This window comes from Melanerpes formicivorus, unplaced genomic scaffold (assembly GCF_026170545.1).
Source record: "Melanerpes formicivorus ecotype bairdi unplaced genomic scaffold, bMelFor1.0.p_v2 SCAF_65, whole genome shotgun sequence".
Lineage (NCBI taxonomy): Eukaryota > Metazoa > Chordata > Aves > Piciformes > Picidae > Melanerpes > Melanerpes formicivorus.
This window is the reverse complement of record NW_027142417.1, coordinates 962788-975541: the sequence shown is the minus strand read 5'-3', so window position 1 is coordinate 975541 and position 12754 is coordinate 962788. Positions and strand designations below refer to the sequence as shown.

Genomic DNA, 12754 nt, shown 5'->3' with positions numbered 1-12754 from the left:
GGCCAGCGCTGAGCTGATGACTCAAACTCCTCAGAAGCTGCAAGTTTTCCATGGAAGAAAGGAAAACCCAAACTCATCTTGGCTCCTGATAGCACACTAATTGTTGGAATGGCCTCACACATGGGCCTACTGAAAGGTACAAGTCAAAAGCCATGGCAGTTCACCCAGCTGGAAGCTGTGAGGATACTTCCTTGCTTCTTTTTTTCAGCAGGACATTAAACAGAACTTGGAGTCTTAAAAATGTGTTATGATAACTTGATGTAAACAAGCACTTAACAACTGGCACTTGTAATAGTTCTAGGAAGCCTTGGTCTAAGCACACCCAGGATCTTAGCATTAATTTTACAGATCTAATGCAATTCTCGTTAAAACTAATTTAAACCAACAAAATGAGACTTGTAACAGACTCCCCACACCAAACACACACTGCTGAGGATAAGAATCTCTTCTGGATGCTGCATGCAAGAATGGATCACCCCAGGAGTGCATCTGCCCTCAAAGAGAACAGCAAAATGCACTGGGAAACACAGTGTGATTTGACAGCATTTGATCCTCCCCCCTCTCACCTTCACCACAGCTCTTACACATGCACTGTACAAAGCAAAAGAGCATTGCTGAGGCTGCTCTAATATCAAACACATTGCCTGAGGAACTGCCGAGCTGCAAACCCCAAATGTTCCACTCACCTCAGTTCTACCATTCCTCTTGTCTTGAGAAGAGATGGTCTGACTCCCACACTGCCATGGGTGACTCTGGGGCACCATGTATGAGTTTTAGAACAACACAGACTATGGGATCACACAATTGTTTCAGTTGGAAGAGACCTCTGACACCATCAAGTCCGACCTTCACCTTAAGATCACTGTACTGCCACTGCACAGGGCAAATGCCAGCCTGCACTGGGTCCCATGTAGAATCACAGATGCAGAATGGTTTGGGTTGGAAGGGGCCTTAAAGATCACCTAGTTCCAACCCTCCTGCCATGGGCAGGGACAGCTTCCACCGGCCCAGGTTGCTCAAGATCTCATCCAATCTGGCCTTGAACACCTCCAGGGAGGTGGCAACTACCACCTCCCTGGGCAACCTGTTCCTGTTCCACCCTCACTGGAAAGAATTTCTTCCTAATCTGCAGTCTCAATCTCCCCTCCTCAAGCTTCAATCCATTCCCTCTCATCACTACAAGCCCTTGTAAAAAGGTCCATTCCCAGCTTTCTTGTAGGCCCCCTTCAGGTACTGGAATGCCACTCTAAGGTCTCCCTGGAGCTTTCTCTTCTCCAGGCTGAACAACCCACAACTCTCTCAGCCTGTCCCCATAGGGGAGGTGCTCCAGCCCTCTGATTCATCTTTGTGGCCTCCAGCAGTTTGATGGAGAGAGCAACTGGAATGGTTTGAGCTCCCCATCTGAAACCCAGGGTTTGACAAGAATACAACCCATAATAAGCCTACCTCATGTTTTCTTCAGTTGGTATGGGTTCTGAAAAAAAGTACTGCTAGCCAGCCTTGAAAAGAGCCTTGCACCCCTTGAGGCTGCCATTTGTTTCTTGCATCCATGCATTTTAAGTTCCACTTCAAAGTGTGCGTGGAGCCAGAGCCACTGCCTGAGAGCAGCCCCACCAGCAGCGGCCTGCTCGCTCCTAGAATATCAGAGCAGGTTTTGGCATCCCATCCCAGTGCCCCAATTAGCAAGGACAAGGAGGTGAACTCTGTATAATTGACTACTTCTAAAAAATCTCTTTTAATGCTGCATGCTCTCACTCTTATCTGGAACAGGCAGTCTACTAAAAACACTCAATTATTTATGGGCAGTTTATCCTATTTGCAGATTAACTGAGCCACGGATGCAGAAAGAGAGTGGTTTCCCCTCAAATCCAGTTTGGATTTATTAGACCATGTGCAGGGGACTGCAAGAACACAGCTGGAGCTCTTCACATGCCAGCTTGGATCCAGGTGCAGTTTAGCCACTTCCACACAAGGCAAGACCTTGACCAGGAAGCCCTCAGGGGCTGAGCTGGCTGCCTACCTACCAAGCCTACTGTGGTTGCACTGCACATAGCCATAACGCTGCTGTCACCAAAGCACCACACAAAGACACTCAAGCACCTCCACCTCAAAGCAGCTCAGGTTGAGGGTCCAGCCTCATTTTCATCACCCCAGGAAGGACAGCATCAGATTCAATCTGGTTTAATACTGTTACCTGAAAGATGGCAAGTACCTCCATGTCTCATGAAAGAAAAGAGCTTAACCAAAACCAGTATCCTAGGCTTCCAAATATCAACATTCTTAACCATTTCCCAGGGTAATTAATGTAGGGAAATAATAGAAACATGGAAATAATGTAACCTCTGCATTTAATGTTTAACTCCTGGTTTTAATCTTCTAAATCACAAATTAGGATTCTTTTATGCATGAGACTCCTGGAAAGCACCTAAGTAAGTGGTTGTATGCAAGTTATTCAGTGACTCATAGTTTCTCACTTCTGTTCCCTTTGTAAAGGGATTCTAAAATACCTGCTGAGGAAAATGACATTACAGGTGGGGAAGTGAGTCTTGCCAGATGAGATCTGCCTGTTGTGCTACACCTACTGCAAAGCCAACCAAAGAGCATTTCAAGCCACAGTACACCACTATAATATCACTTTGGGTGATCTGTGTTAGGAGTTTTCAGAGATCACACTGCTGCATGGAAATCAGGAAGGCAAGTCTCATGATGTTCACCTCAAAAACCCCCCAAGCAAACCCCCAAACAATACAGATGCTGCATTAATGATAAATTAAAACACACTCAACATAGATTCAAATCAAGCTCAACATCCATTTTATCACACCCAGTTAACAAGTAATGTAGGTTTACTACCCTTGAGACACAACCAGGAAGAATGAATTCTCTGACTGGTAAAAACAATACAGGAAGTAGGGAATTAAGATCCTTGTACCTCAATTCTTGTGGAAGTTGTCTGCAGGAGCAGTAACAAACTATGGGCACCAGGATGCAGGTTAGAGAACAGCTCCAATTAGTTTCACTTGGCAGATGTCAGGAAGGTCACTTCTCTTTCTCAGAAAGCTAATGCCATCACAATTATTTGAAGGCTCAGCTCCAAGCTGAGCACATCAGGAAAAGCTTGTGACTGAACCGCTGACGCTTTTCAAAACTCAGATTCTGCAAGTTCATCTTCGCTTGAAACCAGAACGGCGCAGGGCTGGGCACCGCCGGCTCAGGGCTGGGCACCGCCGGCTCAGGGCTGGGCACCGCCGGCTCGCGTCAGATGCTGCCCTCTGGTGGCCACAGAAAGTTAAATGCAAGGCTTTGAAAGGCAGTTCCATTTTCTCCTGGAAGCTTTTCTTGCTTTTAAATGAAGGATGCTTAAAGGCTAAATCTCTCCCAATTGTAAAGCATGATCCTCACGCCACTGGGGTCAGCCAACATCTAGAATTCCCTTCTCCTTCCCAGTTTCCTGCCTTATCCTTTACCAGTAAGCTACAACATAGATCACCCTAGAGCACCCCAGGTGGACACTTGGTGAGAGTAAGCTCCCAAAGCTCTGAGTTTCTGCACACCAAGACAATACTTTTTACCACTAAACGATCCTTCAGAAAGAAGCCTGGGACACTGAAGGGGCTGCAAAGGGGTTAATTATCAAGCAGTATGAGCCTACAGCCCAGAAAACACCCCAACACAGCATTACTTTTGAAGTAAAGCTGCACAGAACTTGACAGTGACTGGTATGTACCCACTGCAGTGCTCTGACAAACCCATGTAAAAGATGCACTGTAAGGTGCCTCCAGAAGTTCAGCAGCTGCTGTTGAACAGTTAAAGGACAGAGCACCTGAGGAAAAAAGATAAACCCCTCCCCAGAACTGAGAGTGAATCTCTTCAGTAGAATCTACAGCTTAGGCTGCCAGATCACATTTTTCCTGGTCCTCTATAAAGCCTAAGACTTTTTATTCTGATGATACCTCAGGATGCCCAGAAGTCCCTAGAACCATGGCAGAGTCAGTGTTCTGTACAGGGTAGCTGGGGCACAGTCCAAGGGCCTGCCCCAAGGAGGTAGAGCTTATGAAGCTTCACTGGAACCAGGTGTCCTGTCCCTTCTCTTTCCCACATGAGCTTCACCACTCCACTTTATCACCTCAGACAGAAGCTCAAGTGCCAGCTTCACATAGCTGAAAGGTCACAGGAGCCTTTGGTTTCAAGGAGTCCTGGTTTTGACACAAGCTAAGAGATACCTAGAAAGTTAATACTCTCATGCAAGAGAGCAGGATGTCTAGTTCAAGTTCTAGTCAGATTAAATCATGTGTCACTTCACCTTACTAAGAAAACTATTCACATCCTACAATTTTCCAGTTTTAATAACTAAATCCCTCCTAACTCTGCCTCCAGGTCAAAACAAGAGTTTACCAGCAATGAGCTGTGTTCAGGGAGGCTGTGGAGGGGAAATAAAAAGCACTTCTAAAAATCAGCTCCAATTTGGGAGCTGTGGAGAGTCTCTTTTTTTCCACAAGATGTTCATTTTTACCCTTCAGAGTACCACAAAGGCCACCTTCCCTCCCTTATCTGTGACAGTAGTTCTGCTGTTGAAGCTACAGGGCTTCTGAATATTCATTATCCATTTAAGCAAAAGTATGAAAGGAGCTGCCTGAAGAGAAAATTAAGTTACAGCTGAAACAAAACCATTGAATGACCATCCGGCTACATGTAGCAGAAGTGCTCCACTGCTCAGGCAAAACCATTAAGTCTATTCAGATTTAATCCTAAATAATGAATCCATTATTGCTTTCTATTTATGTGCAGACAACTTGGAGTAACACAGACAATGCTCTTAAGATGAAAGCTTGGCATAGGGCTGTATAATCCCCTCCATATGGGAAACAACTTACTAAAACCAACTCCCACACCAGGAGTCAGTGATAGACTAGCACAGCTCAGTGAGATCAGCTGCTGAACAGGGATGGGGGCCTAGGTCAAGGAGGGGTCTCCTTTTCCTTTCCTTCTATTCTGCCCTAGTGAGGCCACATCTGGAGTACTGGCTCCAGTTCTGGGCTCCCCAGTTCAAGAGAGAGAGGGAACTCCTGGAGATTGTCTAGCAGAGGCTACGAAGATGCTGAGAGGCCTGGAGCATCTCCATGAGGAGGAAAGGCTGAGCAGGGCTTGCACAGTGTCAAGGTTTTCTGTTTCTTACTCTGCCTCCTGCAAAGATCAGACTTAGGGAAGGCAAAATGTGAGGAGAGGATGGGACACCCAGCCAGGAATGTTGACCAGAACTGGCTTAAGGGCTGTTTCATGTATGCCCAGGGCAGGTTAGAGTGACATCTGCCAAGGATATCAAAAGCCTGACTTGTTTTGGACTAGCATGTGTGTTCTAGACTTACTTTTTAGATTTCAGGGCAGACAGCAGTACCCATTGCTCTGATGAAATACCAAGAAACCCACCCAAACAAGCCCATTTACTAACAGAGTCTCAAGAGCACGAGCAGTGCTGTGCAATCAGGTACAACATAGACACTGGCCATCTTGTAACACAAACTGAAGAATTGTTCATTCAAGTTGAGAAATCCAAAGACCTAGAGGAGTAGTATCTGCAAAAAGTGCAATTCAAAACTAAAATATCAGAGTTCAAAGTTACCTCCTCTACATTGGAAGCAGTTTTGGCAGATGTCTCCATAAAGATAAGTCCGTGTTCTCGTGCAAATGCTTCACCTTCCTCTTTCTTGACTTCTCGTCTAGATTCTAAATCACTAAAGTGGGGAGAAAAAACCTCAAGTTAATTGCATGGTCTAACCTTTCCTTATAAACATTATCCTTCAGAGACATCCTTATAAGGCAGGAGCCCCCAGCAGAACTTAGTACATATAGATGAGAATCTCTTCAAGCCCTTACACAGAGTTACTGTAAGCCTTGCACTTAGAGTATATGGAACAGCCCGAGACACCACACTTGCTTGAGCTATCAATCCTAGCTGACACAGATCTTATCAAAGAATTAATGAAATTGCTTCCAGCAAGATGTATGTAGATTTAAGTAGCTAGTCCTTGAATGCCAACTGTAGGCACTGTCAATTTAGGTAGCTATTACTGTCTTCTGGTGTAATGTTACTGACCAATCCCCGCTGTAAAGCTGAACTGGTAAGGGAGGTCCATAAACCATGTCTTAACATTTTGATGTTCAGTAACCAAACTTAATTCAGGCAATTTCTGTCCTGATAAGGAGGCTTCACAGCAAAAAATTAAGTTATTTTGAACTACAGCAGCTGTTCTCTCCCACCAGGCTAACATTAGGTTTTGAAGCTCCAGGCCTGACCCTCTGACAGCATAAGAGTTTGAAGTGACTGTTACACAATTTTTTGTTTCCTGCTTTCCAAGCAGTTTAGATTAAATATTACACAAAAGAACAGGAAAAAAAATAATCCACCAAAAACCCAACAGCACCAAAACCCACAAAAAACAACCCTCTTAGGCAGGACAACTATAAAATAAAACCTGCTTCTAAAGTCATACAGACACAAGTATTTAATTCTTACATTCCAAAGCTTGTTTAAGAACAAGGAGCCCACATTTCATCCTTTTAAGTACAGTGAGAGCAGTAAGAATGCTACATTTCCCCATCAATAATGAACACATCATTTCAACAACGTTTCATTTAAGTGGTGCATGTAAAAGTAGCTTCCCAGATACACAACTTTCATCTAACCAGCATGCAAATGTTTCGTGGGCAGCCAGTAAAAAACACATCACACTGGGCCTCAATGCTGCCAGCCTTGTAATTCTGCATGTATTAAAAATACCAACAGTACTCACTTGTGGAATCTACTCTGCAGCAAAGCAGGTTTTTGTTATTTTTCCACATGCCAGCTTGGATGAGTTACAGAGTCAAGACAATTTCAGCACATCATTTACCCACTGAGCGTTTGAAGATAAGGATACAAGAGAGGTCTTCCCAAACCACTGTGGAAGTTGACGTTCATTGCATGTAAGCATTCCCAGTATCTCAGCTTCAGGCTTAAGATATCTTAACAAGGTGTCCATTCTCATGTCCCTGAAGTAGTCATCTGGCACTGTATTTCTCAACTTCGGCAGTGTCTTTATTTGCTACTACCAGGCTGTCCTCAGAAGTATCTCCTTAAAACCTTGAATCACTACAGCGTTATCTCCATGACAGAACAACCAACCTTTCTGACTTGAAACAGTGCAGCTGCATCAAAAGCTCCAGAGACAGCCCAGTCAAAACTCACTACTGATATCTAAACATATTCTTAAAGAGCTCGAACTGCTTCTACTAACCACAGTTGTCTTCCTCTCTCCATTCCAATAACTTGAAGCATTTGGTCTTACTAGATCAATATAGCTAGGTTTTGCTCTGGAAAGAAGATTAAGTAGAGTATGTGTCATCTTTGAACACCAGTCTTTTAAAAACACAGCTATTATATTGCAGCTTCAATTCTCACTCTTCAAATCTAGCATGAAGGCAGTACTACAAACCTATATTAAGTGCACTTTTGGGACTCATAAGAGCAGAATTTATTCCTTCCAAAATATTATGCTAGCATTCAAGTTCTTCCATCCATCTCCAGCAGCATGCCCTGCCAGCAGAACTCCTGTAACACACTCTCAGGGTAATACAAAATAATTGCAGGAGTTTTCACCCTGCCCTCCTCTGAGACTTGAAAATAATCCCCTTTACAAAAGCTTCTTCAGGAGCTGTTACTTCACATGGCACCTTGATTTTGCAACTTAAAATACATAATTTAAGCATATTGATTGTTTGAATGAAACCTACTTGGGGCTGGGAATTACTGAGCTAGCTGCAAGCAGCGTATTGTGGTAGACTCTGCATCAGCAAAGTGCAAGACAGTCAGTTTAACAGCTAAGAATAATCAGGAAGAGTTGCAGATGTCAACTAAATATGCTAACTTCTGTAATACTTATCTTAAGTAAACAGGAGCCTTCACTGTTTCTCTCAGTGCTGGTGTTTTTCACTCACATAAGCATAAAACAGTTGGCCAGGGACCTACCAACACTTCATTTAATAAGAGATTATATTTTTATGTATTCATTTTTGAAGACCATGCTTATCACAGCCCTCAGAGAATGGTGTTAGCTATTTTCCAGATTATCTATAAAACTGGGGGACAAGCTTCACAATTACACAATGCTTAACATTAAGCACTGTTACTCCAGGCTTTTTTAACATGAAGCAATCTTAAAACATGTTTTTCAGAGGGAGGGTGAGGGGCAGGGGAAGGAAGATCTATCTTTCTTTTTCTCCCTTCTGGAGAAGAAGAGGTGAACAGGCCAGAGTAGCAAAACCAGAGTCTCAAGCACAAGGCTGTTTCTCTGTAGTGTCTAAGAAAACCTGGCTGTTCACTACATTTTAAGCAACAAGGATACCAGCCATTATTTCACCTGGCATCTTCACCTTCAAGAATTGAGGCATGAAGGCAAGTTAATTAGGCAAAACCCATAACTAATGAGTTATTAAATACCAAAATGATGATTTTGGTATCTGAAAAAAACACTTATATGCAGCTACATCTTCACTGGATCAAGGACTAGAGAAGTTACAGATAACCTTGAGATGCTTTTATAAAGGCCTTCAGTACCAACAGGGAATCGCCTTGAAATTTGAGTGTATCTGATGAGAGGGTCAAGGAAATAATCATTTACAAACTGGGTAACACACTTCCAAAACTTTGTCTCTCTCTGCTGCTGATCTCATTTTACAGAAGAGGAAACAGGCTTAGATTTCAGAAGCATTCCCTGCAATCCCTGAAGTGTGCACTTTTCACAGCTGAGAGAAGTTTTTGAAGTGACAAAAATTTTCAGTGGCATTTTCTCTGTTGTGATTCTTAACTACAAACTAAAGCACTATGGAACACCTCAAATTAAAAGTCCTATTCTCCTTAGAGAATCTCTTATGTTGTAAGTGGTAGTTCCAGCTGTAAATAAACAATAAGAAATGGCATGGCAATTCCTAGAATTCATGACCTCATGCATGCAGAGGCAATGCCTTCAAAACAGAATTACTTCTAAGTAAAGGTGCTCACAACATAAGGCAGTCTAATCAGAAAAGGAAGGATTTTGGATTCACCATAGCCAGTGACTGAAAGGAATTTGAAGTGAAAACATTGCCTACAAATAAGAAAACACAAACCCTAAAATCCAGAGAACAAAAAGGTCTAGCTGGTTAAATGTTACCTTTTATTTCCAATAAGCATTATAACCATGTTGGAATTGGAATGCTGACGAGCATCTTCTAACCAAGTTGTCAAGTGGTTGAAAGTGTCCCTCCTAAGTATGGAAGAGAATGACAATTAAAAGGCAGTATTCCAAAGGAACCCATTTTCCTTTTGCTAGTCAGCTTCTCTACTTGAGCAACCAACTCATTTATTAGTACACATGCCCCAGGAATAAAAGCTAGTAAGCCCTTTGTGAGAGAGAGAGAATAGGTGAACAAAAATGTAGTAAACAAGGAACATTAATGAACTCTGCCTAAAAAGTGATTGAAAACACGTTTGCCACAAAGAGTAAAGAGGACTCTTAGAGCTGTAAGAATCTGTAATTTTATACACATACAAAAATCTGCTGAGCAGGCTTTGAAAGGTCCCAAGCAGGTTCAAATACCAGTACTAATAATCACATACTCAGAGTAATATTTGTTCTATTGATGACAGAAAATGTTCAACAATTTTCTATGAGTTTACAAACTGAGTAATGAACTCAGCAACAAAGCCTTTTGAAAAGTGAGGTACACAAACAAGGCATGCCCCAGACTGTACAGAATGAGTACACCAAGTATTAACTCCTAGGCTTGGAAATTGTGTTGAACATTTCACATCTAGCTATTTATACAGAATGAGTACACCAAGTATTAACTCCTAGGCTTGGAAATTGTGTTGAACATTTCACATCTAGCTATTTATTCATCTGTTTATGACTCGAAGATGCATTTGCTGGAAACCCAATGGAAAGAATATGCTGCTTCCTGATGGTTTAAAATAAACAGGGAGCAAAAGTTGTTAATTCAGCAATGAGACCCAAGTCCCACAAAAGGAGCCTCACACCCTAAGAGGACTCTGGAGCCTGAACATTTGACAAACCAGCCCCAGTAGCCTCAATTTTGCAGGTAAGTTGTACAGAGGCTTCATTCAATGCAGCAGGAAAACCTTAGTCACTTCTGAACAGCTGCCTCAAAAAAACCCCAAAATCATCACACTTTAGACCCTTATTTTCCCAACCTCATAAACACAGGAATGGTAGAAGTTTCCTGGTATTTTTATGTAACCAAACTTTGATGTTTTACTGTTTCACTCCTTTGCAGAATGGCACTTCCCCAACAAAGTCTGCTGCAATTACTGAAAAATTCTAGCTCATGGTAATAAAAAAACACCCAACCACCAGAAAGGGATTAATGAAATATTTAAAGGTCTTCCTCAGGAAAGGGAATCTAGAGGTTCACAGGCAAATAGCTTATAAAATGTTTGTTTCATTCTTTCTGAGACTTTAGTTTTCTTAACCAGCACACTGAAAATGTGGAGCATACAGGTCACACAAGCTGTGTGCTGGAACCCTTCAAGAAAGCTGGCAGAATGTTAGAGTACAAACATCTATTACAAAAGCCAAACTAACTCAGACATTTTAACACCGTTACATCTCATAGCACAACTCTACAAAGACATAGCATTTAATTCCAGTTGTACCTCCTTGGTATTCTCACCTTGTAATGTCATACACTAGTAAAGCCCCTGCTGCCCCTCTGTAGTATGACCTTGTAATGGAGCGGAAGGACTCCTGCCCTGCCTGTAGAAGACAAAGTTTCATTAGTTCACATCTCAGAGTATATTTTTTGGTGCTGAAAACCACCAACTTAGAATCACAGGATTCTACTTGTGAGAGGATGGGGACATGAAGGAGTTTGGAGTGGAAATCTGAGAGGGGGCAAGGTCTGTAACACATCAGACACCAACTACAGAAGAGTGCTGCTTGAAAGAAAGAAAATCGGAACAAGACCTCGAAACCTTTTTTGGCAATCCCCGACAACCCAATTTACTGAATGGCTTCACAATACATGAATCATTATTAGAGCACAGAATGGACTCCTAGCAACTAAGCTCTGAAGACAAATTTGAAAGGAAGCAAATAACCCAGAGCTTCACATTTGAATTCAATAACCCGCTCCCTGGGGCAGCTGTTGACACTAGAATAAATAAAGCCCATTGTAAATAAATGATGAATGACATCTTTACGCCCACCATCTGCTGGTGTAAAGGTTGTTGGAAGGCCAAGGATGCAGATTTTTATCCCTTATATCATAAACTGCAGCCAGCTTTCAACAGTCTTCAGATGGAATTCTTTCAGTAATCATTTTATTATGAAAAAGCAGAAAATGGTTCTGAATTCAATTTGACACAACTCGGCTCCACGGCTAATCAATTTCCCCCGTGCTTGATAAATAATGCTTGTCAAACGGCTACAGGATGCGAGAGTCATCTTCATATGCACTGCTGAGAAACTTCAGAGGTCCTACATAAATTAGAGAGTTCTCACAGAAAAGTATTCTGCAGAAATCTCAGCACTCATAAAACAGCAGGCTCAAAAGAACACAGCCTTGCAAAAGGAGTGTTTGTGGTTGCAGACCTTGAGCTCCCCATGCTCAGGGTTTTCAGAAGTGTTATCTGGCACCTGACAGCTGTTAGAAGCAGCATTCACTTCTAATATTCAGTAATAATAAGAGCTTTAGCATAATTAAAACACAGAACATGAGACTAAGAAATACTGATATTAGTGCTGAAAACCCACGTTTGTGCAGTGAGTTTCCTGCAGAACTACAGGAAATGACTCTGACTTAAAACCATTTAAAGCAAGAATTAAATATTTATCAAATATAAGGCACTCTTCAGCCCTGCCTACAAAATTAGTGTACAGGGAAACTTCTCCTCTCACAGTTCCTGCATTTCTTTCAACAGAAAGTCTTCTTGAATTGAAGGAGAACTCAATCTATATTCTGCCACTGAACAAGAACAGTGGCTCTACAAGTTTCAACATGTTCAGTCTTTGGAAGGGATCCTTATCTCCCAGGATAATCAGTGACTTCAGCTGAAAAAAAACCAACCTAACCTTAGCCACTCCAGTGGAAAAAGTTACAAAAGACAGACAATAGATTTAACAGTTCCAACACAATCAGCATATGGACTTGGCCAAGAGTTCAAGTGCATCATTGTGTAGGCTGAGGTAACACAAGACAGTCTGCCAGATTGCACCAAGGAACAGTAGACCCCCCCAGGTATTTACTGCAATGCTTAGCTCCCTACAGCTTTTTCTTGGCATGGTGACTAGCTCGAGTGCATGGGAGATGCACAAACCATTTTATTCCTAGCCACACAACATACAAGTTATTGTTACCAATCTACTGCCTAAAACCAGATGTGAACTGAATTTGGCCCACCACACTGAGATTGCTGAAACTCTGCTTTCTGGATTGTAAGCTTTTACAACTCAGATCATATTGGTTAACAAGTGTTCTGATAGGAGAGACTCTCATGATTATAGTTCCAGGAGCTACAGGGCTTCCAAATAGTACAGAACTCTTCATCCCCACCTGGACTGTAGCACCGCATGGACATCCCATATGGATCCCATGTGCTGCTCTAAACACACCTCAAGAGAGACCAAACCAGAGTTTAAAAATGATGGAAACATGATGAAGCATCAGGCACACAGATTCAGGGTCTGCCCTAGCTTCCAGAGCATTTAAACTTTGTTAC

General features: G+C 42.3%; 1 protein-coding gene across 2 annotated transcripts in view; it reads right to left on the bottom strand.

The window, feature by feature from the left end:
* RAB2A (RAB2A, member RAS oncogene family) overlaps positions 1 to 12754 on the bottom strand; it is a 34810-nt gene that overhangs the window by 5239 nt on the left and 16817 nt on the right. For both annotated transcript variants that reach the window (XM_068162454.1, XM_068162453.1), the window contains 3 exons: positions 10708 to 10790; positions 9189 to 9281; positions 5621 to 5732 (listed from right to left, as the gene is read on the bottom strand). In XM_068162454.1, the coding sequence (XP_068018555.1) occupies positions 5621 to 5732; positions 9189 to 9281; positions 10708 to 10790 (288 nt within the window). The remainder of the gene's footprint in view (positions 1 to 5620; positions 5733 to 9188; positions 9282 to 10707; positions 10791 to 12754) is intronic.